At 54.3% G+C, this 20,402-nt stretch overlaps 2 protein-coding genes across 11 annotated transcripts in view; one reads left to right on the plus strand and one right to left on the minus strand.

The window, feature by feature from the left end:
- The window catches only part of ELP4 (elongator acetyltransferase complex subunit 4), a 196,334-nt gene that overhangs the window by 144,109 nt on the left and 31,823 nt on the right, over nucleotides 1-20,402 (plus strand). The gene's annotated exons all lie outside the window — the stretch shown is intronic.
- Nucleotides 2,485-20,259, minus strand: PAX6 (paired box 6). Of its 9 annotated transcripts, none has more exons than XM_068685048.1 (13): nucleotides 20,243-20,259; nucleotides 16,655-16,731; nucleotides 16,278-16,332; nucleotides 13,531-13,661; nucleotides 12,648-12,689; nucleotides 12,540-12,554; nucleotides 11,727-11,892; nucleotides 7,827-7,985; nucleotides 6,887-6,969; nucleotides 6,455-6,605; nucleotides 6,232-6,329; nucleotides 4,312-4,462; nucleotides 2,485-3,595 (listed from the first exon to the last, which is right to left on the minus strand). In XM_068685048.1, the coding sequence occupies exons 3-13, from the start codon at nucleotides 16,285-16,287 to the stop codon at nucleotides 3,510-3,512; spliced, it is 1,092 nt and encodes a 363-aa protein (XP_068541149.1). In that variant the 5' UTR covers nucleotides 16,288-16,332; nucleotides 16,655-16,731; nucleotides 20,243-20,259; the 3' UTR covers nucleotides 2,485-3,509. The 9 variants fall into 9 exon arrangements, with proteins under 9 accessions (XP_068541149.1, XP_068541148.1, XP_068541144.1 ...); XM_068685047.1 differs by having other exon boundaries at nucleotides 6,232-6,347; XM_068685043.1 differs by having other exon boundaries at nucleotides 12,339-12,554.

The raw sequence follows: 20,402 nt of genomic DNA on the forward strand, positions 1-20,402 counted from the left end.
GCGTTACAGACTGGGTCCAAGAGCAGCTCTGTGCCTCCTGCAGCAAGCACGTGCTGCTGGTGCTGAAAACCAAACCGGGACCTGCACGGAGCGAGGCAGTCCTGCCACGGGTGCCACCACACGCGTGTCTGCTTCGCCATCAGCGTGTACGGCTCATCATCTGTCTGCTCGGAACAATAACTGGTAGGTTAGCAGCCTTTTCACTTGTAAATGTAAATATTGTATCTAGAACACAATATTTGAGATGCGAAATACGGTGTTATTAAGACAGCGCTCACACATCAATTCTTGTGTGACTATAATTTGTGCAATGCCTTAGGAGGGGCTTATAAATAAAGTATAAGGTGTTATTATGCAATACTTCTTAACCCAATGCACAGAAATGCCTCGTTCCTATTGAAATCAGTAGCAAAACTCCCATTGATTCCAGTGGTGAAAGGGGGAGACCCTTGGCAACAGCCATGTTACACTTAGCAATACATTGCAGCAGGTTTCGCCTCAGCAGGTAACACGGCTCTGGAAGAAGAAAGAGGATGCAAATAGGTTCCAGGTACTGTTCAGAGCACACTGGAGGGCTGCATTGTGTGCTTGTGCTGCTGCTGCTGTCTGACGAGGCAGCCGGAGCCGCATGGCTGCACGCAGCTCCCCTGCCCTTCTGCACCAGGCCCGCAGCGAGCCGCCAGGATCCAGCCCGGCTGTCGGGCACACCGAGGGGCTGCACGCCAGCCTCATGCCCACACCCTGGGGAAAAGCCCCTCAGCAGGGCCACACCACCATGACGAGCGGCATCAGCAGCGTCCCGGCTTCTCCCCGATGTGCGACCAGCCATGGCTTTCCCCACCGACCTCAATAAGCTCAAGCCTCATCCGCACACACAACCTCTTCATGCTGTGTCCACGCAGCACAACCCAGCCCTGCGTCCCCCGAGGAGGCTGCAGAGGGGTCCGAGGGCTGGCGGCTGAGGCCAGGCAGCCGGGGAGCCTGAGGGGAGCGGGACGGGGGCTGCCCTGCCCACCCCGCAGCACCCACTGCCACTGCTGGCCTGCTGCAGGCACCGGGACTCGTCCCCCAGGAGCTGGCCTAGAGGCAGCCAGCTACGTGCGTGGAGGCCAGGACGCCACGTGGGTGTGTAAAGGCCGGGTTTGTGCCTCCGAGGAATTGTTCCCAAGATGAGTTTAGCCATGCGAGAAGGGACCTGCTTGCTACGGTGTTTAATGCGGTCTAGCCCTAGCTCACAAATGCACAATGCATGTGTGTGTGCCTGATAAATATGTATGTAAATAAAAACAATTTCCCTGCAAAAATTAATATTTTCAATTGGGTGGCTTCTAGGTAATTAAAGCTGTTTAAGATTGGTATAATGAATATACTTACAACTGACCAGTATCAATTAAAATGAAATATTTTAATCTGATGTTTTTGCACATTTTGCTTGCTTCGAGCTCTCGCTGTTATTAACTGTCGTATCATGCATCGAATGGAGCTGCTCTTTGTCCCTAAAGGACTCGGTGTTTACGTGCATTTGACCCTGTCTGCAGGCAGCGATTACCTCGGCACCGCAACTTTGCTGCTCCTGGTTTGCAGCGAGGCGTTATCTGCAGCTCCAAATATGCTGGGGTGAGCAGAAGGGAAAGCATAACCAGCCCAGATAGCATCTCCGCGTTACAAAGGCCGTTTGTGACACCCGTGCTTTGACTCAGTGCTCCCCGCACTCTGGCTTTTCAGGCGCAAGATCCGTTTTTCACCGCAGCGTGGCCAGCGCCAGCAGCACCACAATGAGCCAGGCTCAGGGTCCGGGAATGTTTGGCTTTCCTGCCAGTGACTAAAGGCCTCCAGCTTTCACTAGCCAGTCCCAGCTCGCATTGTTGCTGCCTGTTGATTTGTCTTCTCTCATTATTCCTTGACATGCAGCTCTCCACCCACGCCCACACTAACAACCCTCACACAAAGCGCATTGAGGTATTAACCAGGTTACAAGTTCAATGGAAAATTACACTAAGATTGTGCTGTGTGGCGATATAAAGGGATGGTATTCACTCTCCCAAAGAGCTTGTTAAAAACACAGCTGTTTTTTTCTTAAACATCCTAACAAAAACCATTTCTAGAAGGCGGGAGCGTATATTTGTGCACATACGTGTCCCTACGGACGTCACATATACAGCAGATAGGCGCACGTGTATCCCTTCACCAACACAGCCTGGCACAATTCAAAGTCCCCGCTGGAAATCCTGCTCGTCTCTGGAGTTCATTTAGAGCATCCCCAGAAACCTGGGCTAAATAAACAGCCTCCTCCTGCTCCCTAACTGCAATTAGAGACGTGAACCTATCTTCTTTTTGTTAGCCCAAATTACAGGCTGGTGGAAGTGCTGAAGGTCTATAAAGACGGCTCGTGAGAACCCTCCTTACTGCAAACGGAAAATAAACTCAAAATAAAACTCAGTAAGGGTAACCTAACACAGTAACAAAATTTGCAACATCACACTATAAGGTTAAAAAGAAAATAGTATAATAAAGGAAATACAAAGGCTTTGGCATGGTTTTTACAATCAACAATGGTTAATTCTGATATGTAGTTGTGAACAACTTCAAAACACTTAAGTTTAAAACTCTTGCAAGCACTTTTAATTGATTAGGAATGAATTCTAGATGCACAAAAATGATTGGACTGTGAACAGTAGTACAACTATATCTAAGAACAATTAACTTTTGCCGACCAAAAAGAAACGTATGATGCATGAAAATGTGTATAAAACATCTATAGAATATTCTTGTCAAATATAAATGAAATTAACTTTATTATAGAAATCATTCTGGGAGATTTCTAGGGAAGACAAATACTTACATTTCGACATAAAACAAATTGGATTATATCGAAGACACAATCTACCTTTTATCTATCAAAGTCTTTTCTTCATCGAAGTTCTCTCTTAACCCTTGTTTGCACATAGCTTCGTCCATTAACAACCTTTGGAAATACCAACAGATATTTTTCTTACATAAATCTAGTGCGTATTGTTCCAGGTTTAGTTATATGCAATGGAATGATACAAACTTGGAACATCAATCCATAATCTATGAACAGATTGGTAGAAGTATTCGATATATCTTGATAAAACTCTTAAATTCGTGGCAAAGCTTGTTGATCATGGCTTCTTTTTTTTTTTTTCCTTTTCTTTTTTTTTTTTTCTTAAAACAACTTCATGACCAACACAGATCAAACATCCATCCAGTCTACATTGTTCTTTTTTTTTTTTTCATTATAACATACAAATGGCCATTTACAAATAATACACCAAAATGAATAAAAGTTTGGATACCAAAATGAAGATTTGTTCCAACCGATATAATGCCTTCAGTGTACAAAGGTCCATGTTAAAGTCTTTTCCATGTGTTACAGCATAGGGCACAGTTGCAGTACAGAAGTACTCTGAGAGCCATTCTTCCTTTAGAAAATACTGCTGAACATCCAACTGTTGTCCATATAGTCATTTACAGAATTAACACATGTTTTACTGTAATCTTGGCCAGTATTGAGACATATCAGGTTCACTGCCAGGAACTTGAACTGGAACTGACACTCCAGGGGAAATGAGACCTGAAAATTGAGTGGGAAAATGGATATTTTAGTCTTTCTATACATAGCACAATTTTTGCTCTCCTGTTTCAGATTTATGAGTATGAAACCTCGCCGCCTACCAACCTGCAGAATCAGGTCGGGGATGCCGGGGGCTCTATTTTAAAAACCTGTGCACGTCTGACTGAGTTGTTGTTATGAATAAACTGTCACGCGTCGGGATAAATGGCAGAGCCTCAGCTCATTTGTATCAGTTGGGAATTCGGCCCAAAATACACTGAGCATTTCCATTTTCTCAAATGTGCCTAGCTTGCTCCCGGTTATGCTGACGCTTACCCTTTATTACCCTATTGTGCCTTCTTAGCACAGGTCAGTATTTCTACAGGTTACCCGCCTCTTAGATAACTTCAGACCCTTAGCAAAAAACAGCCTCTGACACAGACACGGTAGAAACATGCTCAGCCCCGCAAACGCTTTCACGTGCATTTAACCTCACGGCATGCATGGCTGCGCTGATATTTCACAGCAAATGCTGCTGTACAGTGCTAGGGTCCAGGCATGCCCTGAGGGCTGTGCAGGACTGGGGCCTCGACAAGGAGCTTTTCACCCTCCAGCTATTGGGATGTCCATTAACCTGCCGTCTCCCCTCTACCCTTCCCTGGCAGCCTGGGCACCGGCTTGCTGAGCTGCCGAACCTGCGGCCAAGGCTTGCGAGACCCCCCCCTGGTGCCACTCACCTGTGGAAGTGGTGCCAGAGGTGCCCATCGGCTGGCTGTTCATGTGTGTCTGCATGTGCGGGGGGGTGTAGGTGTCATAGCTCCGGCCGTTCACCGAGGGGCTGGTGGGCAGCATGCAAGAGTAGGAGGAGGTCTGGCTGGGTACCGGGGGCTGCGGCAGCAAAGGACAGAAGAGCGTTAAGCATCCACCAAGGCACAAAGCCATGATAATTAAGCTCCTGGCCAGCGGGTGGCACGGGCAGGCATTTTCCTCCACGCAAGTCAGAATGAGCTGCGGGTTCTCAAACTTGGGTGCCCACACGTAAAACCCTACTCGCAGACAAGCCCTTTCCCACAGCTCCTTGCTCTACAGAGATGATACGGATGGTCAGATAGGCTCAGAGGGCCGGTCGCTACATGTGGATGCTAAATAAGGTGTTATGTATCTAAGCCAAGGGACCGGAGCCTTCTTCCTACGTGTGCAGAGGAAGGAGGGCCCGTGCTACTTGCAGCCCCAGACGGCACAGGGCTAGCGCCCTGCCTCACCTTTACTGCTGCAGCTAAACACTGCGGGTGGTAGAACTGAAACTCAGGGCCAGTTGCACAAGGTGCCCCAGGTGGCCCAGCATCCCCACTGACCCAAACCCCCAGCCCCAAAACACCCTGAGCTGGGGGCAGCACAGGCAGCGGGTGCCAGGGGAGCTGGCAGAGCTGGGGCAGCACCATCAGGGCACAGCAAACCCAGGCGATGTGGCACGAGAAGGGGACCCCGACATGCCTGCACGCATTTCCTCCGCCTGCACAGCCCGATGTGCCCCAGCTACAGAAATCCCAACGGCCCCACCACGAAATATGTAAACACCGGGGGGTTGAACTGCTCTAGCTGCACCCCTGCAGGGGGGGATGCTGGCAGTCCAACACCAAGCCCCCTGCCCCGACGTGGTCATCACGCGGCCATGGCCACGGGAGCTGCCGGGGGCTCGGGCACTGCAGTCGCTGCCCGGCCGCGTGCGTCGGGGGCTGCAGCTCTGCCCAGAGCCCCCCCCAGGTCAGCCCTTTGATCCTTTGTCATCCGTTCCCAGCCCGCCGGGAGCCACGCTGCCGGCCTCCAGTATCGCGGAATAACAACTTAACCAACGCGATTCCTTTCCCTGAACTTGAGAGACTCTAACTTTATTTGGTTAATTTTGGTTCAGCAATTAGTAACATGGTAATTGCCGCAGCGAAGGAGTCAGGCTCTCTAATCGGCTCGCCTGTCTCCAGCAGTGGTCAATGCTGTGTGCTTCAGACAAAGCTGCAAAACTCCCGTAATTGGCCAGCACCTTCCTAGGCCAACCCCACCATTAAAAAAGGAGGAATTTTGCATCTGAAAGGTCTATAGAAACAGACCCCAAAGGAATAGATTTCTTCCTAACCCAGCTGGTGATCAGCTAATGCTTTCAGGCATGAGGATTGACAGCTCTTGCAATTCTGGCTTAGCTAGCATAACCACTGATGCTAATCACATCCTCCCCTCTCTCAGGTGTTCCTAACGCGCCGCCACTGCAGCACCTAAGCGGGAGGACCGCGTCCCTCCGGCAGCACACGCAGGCGGCGGTCCCCACACCGCACCACCGCGCTCCATGGGTTAACCGTGGGGCGGGGTTTTTTGCCCCATAAGGTTTTTTGTTTTTTTTTCACACCAGATCTGTCGCCTCGCAATTCTGAGGACTTCTCTCTTTCTGGATCCTGCAGAGGGGCTCATCCGAGCACCGTTGCTCTCAGCGCCCTCTCCCTTGTGCTGCCTCCAAAAGAGGGCATCTGTTTTTGGTGCTGGTTTCCCCGCGGCGTGTTTTGGGCTCATAACCTGCATAAAACACCGCGGAGGAGGAACCCCCTCATTCCCACCTGCCCCAGCAGGCAGGAGCCCCCCGAGCGCGGGCACGGCCGTGCCGGACTCACTTGCATAGGCAGGTTGTTGGCCATGGTGAAGCTGGGCATGGGCGGCAGCGCGCTGTACGTGTTTGTGAGCGCCGTGTCCGTCCTGCCCAACATGGAACCTGATGTGAAAGAGGAAACTATAATAGAATAGACAGATAGATGAAGACATTAGTTCAAGCACATGACGCACGGCGACACAGTCCCAGAGTCTGACTGTCCCGAGAGGGTGGATTCACTGCATTACCGGGGGTGGTTGGCTGCGGGATCGGCTGGTAAACGCTTGTGCTGAAACTACTGCTGATGGGAATGTGGCTGGGAGTGTTGCTGGCTTGTCTTCGCTGGTTCCTCAGCTTCTCTTCCCTTCTCCATTTGGCCCTTCTGTTAGAAAACCACACCTGGAAGCACAGCATTTTGTAGGCATGAGTGAGCCGACAAGGTGAGGGGCTCGTGGGCTCCTCCAGGTACCCCAAGGCAGCGCTGGTACAAGGCTGCCTCGCCCTGTCACAAAGCAGCTTCCTAAAGCAAACCCCATGTGCTGTTATTTTCCTGAAGGAGGAGATGGCCAAATACCCGACTGTAAACAGTGGCAGCCCTGTGCTTTGAGCAGCCAGTCATAAGAAACCGTAATGGTAATAACAAGAACAATAATAGCGATAATTACACAGCAACTCTGTACCTGTATTCTTGCTTCAGGCAGGTCTATTTTAGCAGCTAGTCTCTCTCTTGCAAACACATCAGGGTAGTGGGTCCTCTCAAATTCTGCAGAGGAAAATATTGTTGCATGAGCCGTAAAGATTTAACGCAGCTGCTGGTCGAGTCACAACTGTGCTGGCACTGCCGGTGCTCTCGGAGCCTGTAAGAAACGCTGCTGCAAGAGCGAAGCTGAGCCTCCCCTCCCACCTGCGTGCGTGTGCTGGGCAGGACACCTTGCCTACTGGGGGACGGGCAGGGCTGGGCGCAATGCTGGCCTCTCCTGAGAAGTGCCGAGCAGGGTATGGGGCTTCTGCCCCTGCTGAGGGGGTCCCCGAGGCAGCTCTGACCCCGTCACCGAGAAGCGAAGTGGCACATGGCTGAATAGCAGCAGAAAATCAGGACAGAGAGCCGCACTGGGTCGCAGGAGGGTGCACCCAGGCAGGGTCAGGGAAAAGGGCACCCGCTGCCAGCCCCGGGCAGCAGCAGCGCCGGGGACAGACAGAAATGAGGGGCCGGCATCGAGCACTGCTGCCAGCACTGGCTGCCTGGCCCTCGCCCTGCTGGAGCCACGGGCACCATCGGCGGGAGGAGGTTTGTCCCCACGCCCAGGCAGGGACAAGAGAGCAGCCCAGGATGCAGCACTGGTTCTGAGATGGGAGCTGTGCCCCACAACCTTCCCTTTGAAAACCTTTCTACAGCTTCTCCTCGCATACCGCAGCGAGCATGATGAATAAAATAGCACGGAGGGAGCCACGGATTTAAGATCTAAACATGTATCTTAACACCCTATTGTATAATATCTTCATATCTTATCACACGTCCGTATAAGGCACGTAAATGCCACGCTTCTGTTTAGCTCTTACTGTAGCCGGGGCACATTTTGCTTTTCTCTCCTGCTTCAGTCACAGGCAAATGTCACCCACCTTTCTCAAGGGCTTCGATTTGCTCTTGGGTAAAGGATGTCCTATTTCTCTGCAGCTTTCTTTTCAGCTGAAGTCTCATCTGGGCCTCATCTGAATCTTCCCCATTGGAGCTGATGGAGTTCGTGTTCTCCCCTCCTCCCTCCTGCTGCGGACAGCCGTCTGCGGAAAGGAGAGAAGGAAACTGAAATGCCCGTGCCCCTGTTTTAAGGTTACTATCGGAGAAATAATGCAAGCGGGGACAAGTTCGGCCACGTTTGCCGACACCCTTTCTTAAAACCATCTCGGGTATCAAAGTGATACCGCACTAACGACACAGGTAACACGGGAACGTTTCATTTTCCAGTGCTATCGTAAACATTAGAGATGAAGTATTGCAATCGCCTGGTCTAAACTTCGTGTCATTTTTCCTCTGGAATAAAACCTGCGGAAAAATCCCTTCCCCTGAAAGTGAAGCTTTATCCGAATTGCTGCCGAAGTGCCGTGGCAGTCTCCTCTGCCTGCTGAATTTATTTACCTATTGCTATATTTAAAATAGTGATGTTCAGTATTTCAGATTATCTATAATCAGTAATTCCTATCTAATCAATTAGATGTTGATAGGTTTGCAGAAAATGCTATTAAGAAACCAAACCAAGCTTGTAATCTTTTTTAAAAAATATTTATCCAGTTTTTATTTGAATTCTGCACAGTCAATTTCATTTTAAAGGTTGTGAATTTAGAAGTGCCTGCATTGTTCTGCAGTTTTATTCAACTATTGTATGAGTGTGCATTGCCTTGACACCTATTACTGAGCACAGCTGTAATTATATCATCACCAAGAACAGGCTATAATTGCTGAAAATGGAATTTTATATTTAGATAAAAGGACTGTCCATTCTTTGTAATGTGTTGCACCAGAGAAAAGTAAGATTTCTTTTAAAATTTTAACATGTAATTTTAAAAGAAACGGGAGCGAGTTCGCTCGCGGGCTGAACACGCTCCCCTGCAGCTGAGCGCTTGGCAAGGGCGCTCGGCGCCGCGCCTCTCCCCGGGGCATCGCCGCCGCTTCCCTGCGCCGGCTGCCGCGGGGCGCGCAGGGCTTGCGCGCATCCTGCGCGGGGTGGGCGCGCAGCGCTGCCCGGGGCCCCGCCGGCCGCTCGCCGAGGAGCGGCGAAGTCGCCGTCCCTAAAGGAGCTCCCCCGGCTCCTTTCACGGCGCCTTTTCCAAGGCGTTTTGATGTGGCATAAAAGGGGAGCCGGAGCGAGGGGCGCATGGGCTACTTATGCTAATTCCCTTGAAAAGTTACGCCAAAAATAAATAGCAACACTCCCGCTACATCCTTTAAATATTGTGGGAAATCAACTTTAAAGTAATATCATTTATAATCGGCTAACAATGGCCCCGGCCTTCAAAGCTCGGGGGGAATTGTGACAGGATCTGGTGGGACCCTTTCAACCACTTTGAAATGTTTTAAAACCCGAACTTTCTCCCCCATTTAAACACAGGGATTCAGCGGCAGTGGTCACCATATGGGCGGCCGCAGCCCCATTGAGGCGGCCGGCGGCGGGTGAATAGCCGGGGGCTGCCTTTCAGGGGCACACAAAGCCGCCGGGCCCGGGGAGCGCCGTCGCGGCGGGGCAGCCGCCCTGCCAAGCGCTGGTGGCAGCGCCGGGGGCCGCGGCCGCCCGGGGCGGGGGCCTCCGCGTAACCTCCGCCACCGGCCTCATCCATCACTGTCCGCGCCGGGCCGCGGGGCGCTGCGCGGGGGGCGAGGGGGCGGCCGGGGGCGCAGGGGACGGCCGCTGCCCCCCGCGCCGTCGGGGCTCGCCCCGAGCACGGCCGCCCCGAGCCCCCTTTCCCGGGGAGCCGGGCAGCCCCCTCCCGGTGCGCTCCCCACGCGAACGGGCTCTGAGGATTTCACCTGGTCGCAAAGTGGCCCTAAAACCCTGATCCCGCTATTAAGATGTCTCCCTAAAAGCCCCTCTTTTTCTTTTTTTTTTCCCTTGTTTTCTTTTTTTTCTTTTTTTTTTTGGGGGGGGGGCAGGTTTTTTTAAAGAAGCCCCTAAAAGGAGCGATCTCAATAGGGCTGTTCCACCTTCCAGACCTAATCCGTAAGAAAGCGAGTGAATGTCCGTCCCTATTATCCTATAGCCAGACCATCTGACGCTGGGTATAGGATTTGTTTCCTGGAAGAAAAAAAAAAAAAAAAAAAAAAAAAAAAAAGACGCTGGGAAATAAAATCATTCCTTAGTTTCTTAGTGTCTTAATCAGTGAGGCGGAAAACAAGCAAAAAAAGATAGCAAACCAATTGCGGCACCTCTCAGCTATAGAGCTGGGATCAAAACATTGTAGCATCTGTTGAAAGAGAAAGTGTCTAAATCCTATAGAAGGCTTTAGTCTTATAAGAGAGGGAGGAAAGAAAAAAAAAAAAGATAAGAAACAGTGTCTCAGTGATCCCTAAAACCACTAAATCACTGGAGAATTTCTCCTGGATAGAGATGTCTCTTTTTGTTCTGTCAGCCCTCGTGTATCCATTATTTTATTCACTGCTGCATGGCGTTTATCAGATTGAGACCATATTTGTACCCCTCTGAGACCTAACCTCGCCTTATGCTTTTTGAGTAATGGACTCTTAAAATCCAGCAACATACCCCTGCGAGGGAAAAGCATTAGAGGGAGCATGAATATTCCAGACGAAACCCATTTTATTAATTTTAATTTGGCGGGCCGGGCGCCTTAAGTGCCTGCCCGCCCCCTCTCTCTCGCCAGCCCCGGCTGCGCCTCGCCGATTTTGGGGGCTCTCGGGGGGGGTCTGAGGGGGTCCCGGACCCCCTCCCCGGGACCGCGCTGCCCCGCGGAGACCTCGCAGGGCTCCGCACCCGCCGGGGGAAGGGCGGCAGAGGGAAAGGGGGCGGCTGGACGGGCTCCGGGGCTCCGGGGCTGGGCGCGGGGGGGCCCGGCCGGGCCAGGTGGGGCCGAGGGAGCGGGGCCGGGCGAGGCGGCTGCCGGCCGGAGCTGGCCCTGCTCCGCGGGGGGACCCCGGGCCGAAACGGGGGAAAAAAATAATAATAATAATTAAAAAAAAAAAAAAAAGTGGGGGCGGGGGGGGGACAGGGGGCTCCGCTCTATCTTTCTAGTGTCCTTCATAGATTGTTTTCTTCTCTTAAAACTGACATGTCTAATTGGCAAGCGGTGCCATATCGTGTCCAGAGGTCTCCTGTGGAACATTTCTACAGCTGTCTCCTTCAACTAGACGCTTATTCATGTCGCCTTAATGAGAAACAAAACGATCTCTAATGAGCAATTACATAGCGACAGAATTGTTCCCATAACAAATTCTTGCGTGTGACAGAAACATTCTTTGTACCAGATACTCCGCACACTGTTACTGATTTTTTTTTCCTTGCGGGATGAAAACAAAAAGCAGGTTGTTGTATATAGACACCTCTTCTAAAGGAATGACCACAGCCGGGGAGAGCCGAGCCGCAACAGAGCCCGTATTCAAAAAGAAGCCATTAACCATCTTAAGTATGTAACGTAACATCCCATTATCCTTCATATTATCCCCTTGTCATTCCTACAACAAATACCTATTAATCTTCAGGATAAACAGTTTCCTATATTTACCAAGTTGTTCCGGGCCCATTGAGGAGGAACCACAATCAGCCCGACGGAGACAGCCACCGCTCTGCCGGCCCGCCAGGCTCCGGTGCCGGCCGGGGAGCACGGAGCCGGCTTGGGCGGCACCTCCTGCCCACGGTCCCCACGGTCCCCACGGGTCCCCACAAGCGCCGGGTGCCCCCGGCAGAGGGCTGCCTGCGGAGCGCAGCGGGCGGCCGGGGGACCGGGAGAGGAGCCCAGGAGGGGAACCGAGGCCGAAACGAACCGAGCCGAGCCGCGCCAGGCCGGGCGCTGCCTTACCTTGGGCGGGCTGCCCGGGTACCGAGGTGCCGGGGTACCAGCCGGGCCGGGTGCCCCAGGTCCCCGTCTGCCCGTTCAGCATCCTTAGCTTGTCGTACATCCCGTCGGCACCCATCTGTTGCTTTTCGCTAGCCAGGTTGCGTAGGACTCTGTTTATCGACGACACCTGCAAGGCAGAGGACAGAAAGGCAATGGTAGGGCGGTAGCGCGCTCCCCCCGAGCCACCCGCGCAGCCCCCGCGCTCCTCCGCGCCGCGGCCGCCGGAGCTGCGGACAGACGGACGGACGGACGGACGGACCGAGCGAAAAAAGCCCCGGCCCCAGCCCTGCAAAAGCAGAGTGATGGCTTCCACTGATGCTCGCAGTCCTGAGGCGCCAGGCGCAGGGGTGACCGCGGTTTTTTGTTGTTGTTGCTTTTTTTTTTTTTTTTTTTTCTCCCCTCCTTAAAGGCATTTGTCAGATTCTGTATGAAAAAATGCGTCTGACCCTGCCACATGCAAATGATGTGAACCTGCTATCCTCTCAGCTGATATCAAAACAAAGGAAGCAGAGGCTCGCTACAGCTACCCAGCATTGTACACAGCACACAGGAAGGTTTTTTTCATGAACTTACACTGGGTATATTATCGTTGGTACAGACCCCCTCTGATAGTAATCTGTCTCGAATCTCCCACGCAAAGATGGAGGGGCACTCTCGTTTATACTGCGCTATTTTGCTTACAACTTCTGGAGTCGCTACTCTCGGTTTACTACCTCCGATTGCCCTGGGTCTGATGGAGCCAGTTTCGTAATACCTGCCCAAAATTTTACTCACACATCCATTCGACACCTGGATAGGGAAGCGGACAGAAAATCACATTATTAATAATTTCAAGACAAAAATAAAATTGTTTAAGTATGCATTAAACAATGACAAGCTTACGTTTTGATTGTCCAGCACTTGGACTTTTGCATCTGCATGGGTCTATAACACAAAAATATACCTTAAATGGTATGAGAACTTACTTAGAGAGTCTTTTTTTTTTTTTCTTAAAAAAAAAAAAAATTACATTTGTGGCCCTACCCTCTACAAAAGTGCTACTTTAAAAACATTTGGAAGAAAAAAAAATCTGGTCAAAACGTAATTCCTTTAGTACTAATCTTAAAATATGCCTTAAATCCGAACAATAGCTATGCCAGACTAGTCTCCATCGTCCTCAGACAGTACTTGCGGGGGACGGGGTGAGTGAGGGGTTATCGAGACCTACATTTACAATGTACCCCTGAGCTGCGCCAGATCGCGTTAGTGTCTGTAAAGACAGATTCTGGGCTAAAACAGGGTGGCTTCGAGGGTTGTTTTTTGATGGTGTTTTTAAAAAAAAAAATGTAAAAAAAAAAAAAAAAAAAAAAAAGGAAAAATAAGAAAGCAGTAAGCCACGCCAAATGCATACAGATCTTACAAAATCATAAGTAAATATAGGGGGAATATAGGGGGAAGGGGGAGGAGAGGAACCGAAATCCTGCCGAGCCGTACAATTCGGTTGCTTACAGCGAGCTAACTGTAACAAGAGTGCGGGTCATCACCAGGCGGGAAAAAATATATATATAAATATAAATCAAAAGGTTTTTAAGAGGTATTTCAAAAGGCATACAGAGATACAGATATGCACGGCGAGGTCTAGCCGCAGCGGCAGCGGAGGTGGGCAGCTGGACGCTTTATTAGGCTGGAACGTGGGTGGGTGTGGGGGCCGGCGGGGAGCGCGGCCAGCGGCGGCCGGGCGCTGCCGAGGGGGCAGCGGGAGGAGCGGGGGCGCCGCCGCCTTCACCTGCAGGATTCGGGAGATGTCGCAGGGCCGCGCTCCGCTGTGCGCGAGTTCCACGATCTTCTGCCGCGTGGAGTCGGGCAGCGGCCTCCCGTTGACGAACACCCCGCCGAGCTGGTTCACGCCGCTGTGACCTGCGGGAAGCACAGCGCCCACCATAGCACCCTCCGCTCCCGGAGCCCCCGGGGAGCGCGCCCGCTCCGCTCCGCACCGCTCCGCGCCCCCGCGCTCCGCCCGCCGCCGTCCTCGCCCCGCCGCCCCCGCCGCCGCCCGACAGCCGCGCTCCCCGAGCCTGCGCTCCCCGTCGGCAAAACCCGCGGAGAACCCCCCGAAGCCCGGACAAAAAGCCCGGGACGTGCTGCTGCTGGAGCGGGTCGGGTCGGTTCGCTGGCTCGCTTGGTTTTGGTTTTCCCACCCCCCGCCAGGAAAAGGAGGAAAAAAAAAGAAAAAAAAAAAAAGAAAAGAAAGAAAGAAAAAAAAAAAAAAGCCTCTCTGCATCCGCACAAACGCAGCTCGCCTCGCCAAAAGCAAACGAAGAGCTGCCTCGAAAATGCCCAACCTGAAGCTCCAGGCTTTGGAGGAAGTCTCCCTGGAGAAGCTCTGCGCTACGCTCGCTCCGCTCTCCTCTCTTTGGAGCCTCCTGATAAATTGACTCCAAGAGCCCAGGCTTCTTAGCAATAAATAAGCTCCAAATATAGAAGAGGGGGAAAATATGATGAGCCTCTCTGACATTTGTCTTTAAAATAAAACTAGCTGCACGTCAAGTTTGAGCTTAATTTCTGGAAATAGGCGGAAGTCGCCCCGGATCATGCATGGAAGGCTAATTGAAAAGATCAGTTGGAGCACTTGTGGCAGGCGTGTCACTTTATGACAGTACTCTGCTTTTGAAAATTGCATCGTCACGACAAATAGTAGCATGATAAAACGACCCTTTCTGTCCGCATTTGGATATCACTCAGACTAGATTGAACTCTACTCGCTTTCCCTCCGAGGGAGGCTGCGGTTTAAGGTAGCCAGGGGCTCTGCGCGGACACGACCGAGGGGGCGCGCTCCCCGCGCAATGGATTCGAAGTGACACCCGGCCTGGGTCATTTACCGTCCGGCCGCCCCGGCCCGGCAGCACGGGCGGCGGCTCCGCATCCCTTGGCGGCCGCGGGGAGAGAGGCGCGCCTCCTCCTCCTCCTCCTCCTCCTCTCCTCCTCCTCCTCTCCTCCTCCTCCTGCCTCCCCTCCCCGCCCGCGCCCGGCGGTGCCGCCGTGCGCCCCGTCGGACGGGCCGGGCCGGGCCCGCGGGGGGCGGCGGCCCGGGGGCGGGGAGGGCCGGGGCCCGGGGGCTCGGCGGCTCCCCCCGGCCCCCTCCCGGGCGGGGAGCAGGCGCGCAGGGCCGGGCGGCACAGCAGCGCCGTGGCCGGTTTGCAGGGGGACGCTCGCCACCGTAAAAAATGGCAGCGGAGAAAGCGAAATCAAAGTTTCGCTTAAAAGGTTAAGCCTTAATCATTATATAATTTCCCTGGAGAGCGGTGTAGATCTCGCCCAGTGGCAATGATTATGCGCCTTGTATTCTATTGCTAGTCATCTAATAGGAAAACATATGGTGTCAATTTGGATGCTCTGCACCATATACACCCAGGAGTTATTAACACAAAGCCTGAAGAGCCCGCCGCGACCTTTAAACAAAATAAAGGCTTCACCCGAATGATATCTTTTCTACGTTTTGCAGTGGCGATCCCGCACGGCCGAGTGAAGGCATCCCCATTACCATACACCCCCGGCACGCCGCGGCCAAGGCCAGCCGCCGCCGCCGCCCGCAGGTGCCGCCGCCTGGCCCGCCGGGGCCGAGCCCCTCTCGGGCGCACGCAGCCCCGAGCCCACCCCGCTGGGGGCTCCCCCGAGCCCCCGAGAGGCCTCCCGGCGGGGGCCGGCTCGCCGCCGGCCGGGCAGGGCACGAAGGGGGCCCGCAGCCGCGCACGCTGCCGGCAGAGCGCTTGGGGAAGGTCCCGCACAGCTCCGCGGCCCGCAGCCGCAGCGGCTGGGGGCTGAACGCCCCGCGCAAGGCCCGCGCAAGGCCGCCTGCGCTCCCCCCGCCGCGATGCGCGCAAGAAACGCGCATCTCATGCAGCGGAGCGCGGCGGGGATGCGCCACCCCGCAAGATCGCTCCGGCGGGGTCACGCATTCCCGCCGCACTGCGGGGCGCACCCCGCGGAAGATGCGCATCCCGGGGCGCCTGGGGCCTGCCCCGCTGGCACCTCGGCCGCCGGTTCTCGCACCCCACCGGCTTCCCCCGCAGCCCCGTCGGCCGGAGCGGGGGCAGCGCCCTGGCGCGTTGTCTGAGCGCTCTCCGCTCCGAGAAACCCCCTCCGCCACCGCCGATGCGCGCAGGCCCGCCGCCCAGGTCTCCAGCCCCAGCAGCGACAACAAAAGGGCACGGCGAACCAACACGGATCCGCGAAGGGCACCGGCGCAACCGGGAGGCGGCGGGGCGTCGCACCTAGCACGGGGGGGCTCCCGGTGCGGGGCAGGTGGGCAACGGGCCCGGGCCCCGACCCCGGCCAACCCCGCGGCCCTGGAGCCGCCGCCGCGCTCCCGGCCCGGCCTCCGCGCCCCGACGGGGCGGGCGGCGCGGAGCTACCGAGCCCCAGCGGCGGAGCCCCCGCTCCCCAGCGGCGGGGCCGCCTCCCCTACCCGCTGCTGCGCGCCCGCGGCCGCCCCGCCTGCCCTCCGCGGCCGCGAAGGGGCGCGGAGTCACTTACTGTTCTGCATGGTGGGCTGAGAGAGCAGTATCCCACGGGGCTCGCCTATAGCAGTCTATCAGCAATAAAATAGGCGTTAATCAGGGGGAGGCAGTGCACAGGGTTAAGCTAACATCTCCCGGGCGTACTTTGTTATCCTTAGACGCCTTCCCCAATTAGTTTAAGGTTTCGGGGGCTTTTGCGCCTCGAGGCAGAACTACGCGCGTATATCCCTACACAGGCAAAAATTTAAGAAAAGCAAAGCGCCGAGTGGTTTCTGGCTTTAATTGCATGCAGGTGGCGTATTGCCTCGTCGGTAATGCCCTTCGCTGAGGTGGTGCATTAACTGGAGCAACAGCAAGCACAAAGAGAGTCCGAAGTCAGGTTTTTAAACTTGCCTGAGAGCGGGGTGGACTGTCCTCTCATACAATTTAGGGACTCACACATCTGCGTGTCACTAGTTAAAGTCTTCCCTCTAGGACAAAGCAAAAGAAGTACATTAAAAGTGCGGAGCGACGCGGGGAAGGTGCGCCGCGACACTGCGCGCCCCGCCGCGGGACGGGACAGCACGGGGACGGGGTCGGGGCCGAGGATGGGACGGGGCCGGCCCCGCCGCTCCCGCAGCCCGGGAGGAGAACAGAGGAGAGGAGAGGAGAGAAAAGGAAAGGAGAGCAGGGCAGAGCAGAGCAGAGCAGAGCAGAGCAGAGCAGAGGGGCGCAGCAGGGCGGGCGCTGCGCGGGCCCTGCGCGCACTTGCCGCTCCGCCGGCTGCCCTGTGCGCTGGCAGCGGGGCTCCATTTTTTTACCTCCGGGAATTTCTTCGATTTATTTATTTGTCTCTCCCCGCGGCACTAGCAACTTTCTCTCCCCCAAACTCCACGTCTCGTGATTAACTTCTTTTTTGGTCTTTAGATCTTCCCCTTTTTCACTGTACTGTGACACACGCTGTCTACCTCGCCTCACTGCTTTAAAAAGTAAGAACAGGAGGGGGTGAGAACTGTTAAACAAAGCCTACAGAAAGCGAACAATGGCCTCCATTCTGCTCCTCTACCCAAACCCCGAGTGCAGAAACCCAGGCTCCTTAACCGGCCGCGCAGCTTCCCAACTAAACGGACCAACAACCCTCCAACTTACAAAGAGCAGAGAAACAAGCCCCTTCTCCCTTCATTAGTGCCTGCCTTGACCCAGCGCCTGGACAGTCCCAATCGCCCTTTTTTTTTTTTTTTTTTTTTCTTTTCCCCTCTGCCCCCCTCCTTCCCTTACTCCCTCTCTCCTCCTCTCGCCACCTTCCCTCCCTCTCCCCCACCCCCCCCACCCCGGGCCACTTATTTATTTATTTATGCGTCCCCATGTATTTATTTGAAATCGTCGCGGGTGAAAATGGAAAAGTAATTTCTCGTTATAAATATCTGGCGGTAATTGTGTTACTGGTGCGAGTTGTTAGGGGTTGTAAAAAGATACAACAGCTCAGTGGGGTGCTCAATTGGGGAGGGACAATTACAATAAAGAGCCCATTCAAGGGGGTTGCTAAAAAAAAAGGAGGTAAAATAATGAAATAGTCGCAGCCTTCATTTTCTCTCCCTTTTTTTTAGCCTAAAAATACTCATTCTCTTTCTTTTGCGCCTATAATGAATATTAATTTTACTCTTCCTGCATATGATGGAGAATTCAAAGAGGCACGTTTCCCCATTCAGGACTAGCCACGGTATAATTTATTAAGTAGCTTTTAGTAATCTTAAATCCATAAAAATAAACATCAAACAAGTACTTTCTCGCAGCATGAAGACTTTAGCTGGTAAATATTTACTGCTCTTTGGAGAACTACCTGATTAGCAGCAGAGCGAGCTACACTGTACTTCAATGGAGACGTGGCAGTATCTCCTCTGGCTGAACCGAACGGGAAGCCATCCCTTTAATACACCGAACACGTCTGCACCGACACACACCGAACGGCAACCCCACTTCTCCGGGCAGCATTTCCTCGCGTATTTAACGCGCAACTCATAACCCTGGGGCCTGCGGGGCCGGGGAAGGCAGGCGGAAAGCCGCGGCTGCGCTCCCAGCCAAAGCCCTGCCAGCACCTACCTCGGCCACGGCACCGGGGGGATTGGGGAGAAGGGGCAAAAAGCACGCCACGACACAAACCAACCCCCCAAACGCGGCCGGGAACGTTTCACAGTGCAGGCCGAGCCTAGCCGAGTCCTTCAGCAAGGTAAGAGGAGGTGCGGGGCAGGACGTTGTGCTCCCAAACTCGCCCCCCACTCGAGCCGGCGCAGCGCCAGCGCCGGGCACCCGCAGCCGGGGAGCCGTGGCCGGCCGGGAGGCAGCGCGGAGCGGTGCGGGGCGGTGCGGGAGGGCAGCGCCTGGGAGGCAGCGTGCCGTGTCCGAGGCAGCCAGCTCCACCATTAGGCCAGGCCTAATCCGCCGCTCGTTTTGTAATCTGAAAATCTGGATATAATCTGATCTAGGTTTTTTTTTTTTTTTTTTTTTTTTTTTTCTTTCCCCCTCTGCCTCTCCCGGTGAAAACACACACAATTAGGCGTTCAGGTGGCAAAGTTTCCTGTTCTCGGGGCAAATGAGAAAAGGATAAAAACGAATCGGTTTGCGATCAGGAGTTGGTAGAGGTCACCGGCTATAAACATTTATTGTCAAGGGCCACTTTTATTATTTTATGTCCCTAAGACGGAGAAAATGCCGTCACTTTTCGTCTCTAGGATGGTGTGGTCGTTTTCCAAAACAGCATCTGCCAGGTGCATTTAATCGTTCGGGAAACTTTGTTTTTAAACTTTCCAGAAATTATTCCTGCCCCGCGTCTCGATTTACCAGCTCCGTACGAGGCATCGCAAGGTTAAATTCAAATCCAGATTTTCCAATTGCACTTGCGAGGGGAAAAGAACCAAGTTTACTGTTGCGCGTCAGGGGGAGCGAAGCTGCTTTTTGCACGGCGAGGAGTTTGCAACTTCTTGGAGGAAAAAAAAAAAAAAAAAAAAAAACTTGCTATAGCGCGGGCTCTCAGGCCCGTGGGTACCCCGTGGGGTTACGGGGCAGTGACAGGAGTGAACGAGAAAGCTTTTTTTGAGAAAAAAAAAAAAAAAAAAAAAAAAAAAAGGACGGATGGATGGATCCGATCCACAGCGCTTCCCAAAGGCCCCCAGAGCCCGGCCGCGGCCGGGAGCCGCCGCGGAGGACGGGGCTGCGCTCGGGCGGTGCTGCCTTGGGGCCGGGGCAGCCGCCGGCCCCGGGGCCGAGCCGGGGAGATGCGGGGCTGCTGATGGGAGCTGACAGCCCCTCGGCTCCGCTCAGCGCCCCGCGCAGCGCGCCTGCGAGCTCACTTGGCCTAGGAGGTGACTTTCCCGGCCGCCCTTTGCCTCCTCCTCTCCCTCCTCGCCGCTTCGCCCCGTCCTCCCGGCTGCCGGCTCCCCTTCCCCGGCCGAGCCCCGCAGCACAAAGCGGCCGCCGGGGCCGCCCCCGGGCACCCGGAGCCTCCGCTCCGCTCCGCTCCCGTCCTCGCCTCCCTCCCTCCTTCCTCGCGGCGGGGGCGGCACAGGGCCCCGCGGCCCGGCCCGGCACAGCACGGCCCGGTACGGCCCGGTACGGCCCGGCACAGCACAGCACAGCACGGCCCGGCCCCGCCGCCCCTCCCGTGCCTGCGAGCGGGGGTGCCGGTAGCAGCGGCGGCGCGCACACACACACACACCGGCGCCTGTGGTCTCCCTGCCCGGCAAGTGCTACGTGGGAACTGCTGCTGCTGCTGGGCTGCTGCGAGGGTTCGCACCGGTTTCCCGGTCGGATGCTTTAGCTTTTCCAGAGGACACGGGCTCGTGTGAAAGCAGAAAGTTTGTGAGCTCCTGGGCTGGAAAGTTCCCTGGGAAGCTCTCCGGAATGCAAATGGGGATCCGAGAGAGAGAGCGCAGGAGAGAGCGAGAGCCCTGCCTAAATATTAAAATGCGAGAAGGAGAAGCCGGGAGAAGAAATGAGCGGACTCACCTTTATGAGGCATCCTGTCTTGTTGTCAAAGCTCCTGTCAATAGTTTAAGAGCGCACTGATTGGAAATGATGGCGCTTTAAAAAGAGTTGCCAGCAAAATAGTTTTTCTCCAGTGAAGCTGCTGGTTGTGTGATCTTGGATTCCTGGGAAGGAGACAGAG

The sequence above is a fragment of the Anas acuta genome, chromosome 5, assembly GCF_963932015.1.
Source record: "Anas acuta chromosome 5, bAnaAcu1.1, whole genome shotgun sequence".
Lineage (NCBI taxonomy): Eukaryota > Metazoa > Chordata > Aves > Anseriformes > Anatidae > Anas > Anas acuta.

Coding starts and splice junctions, on each gene's coding strand:
- PAX6 (XM_068685042.1), bottom strand. Junction 6,606..6,886: donor TGCCTGAAGCAAGAATACAG/GTACAGAGTTGC, acceptor CTGTGCTTCCAG/GTGTGGTTTTCTAACAGAAG. Junction 6,348..6,454: donor CCCGCAGCCAACCACCCCCG/GTAATGCAGTGA, acceptor ATTCTATTATAG/TTTCCTCTTTCACATCAGGT.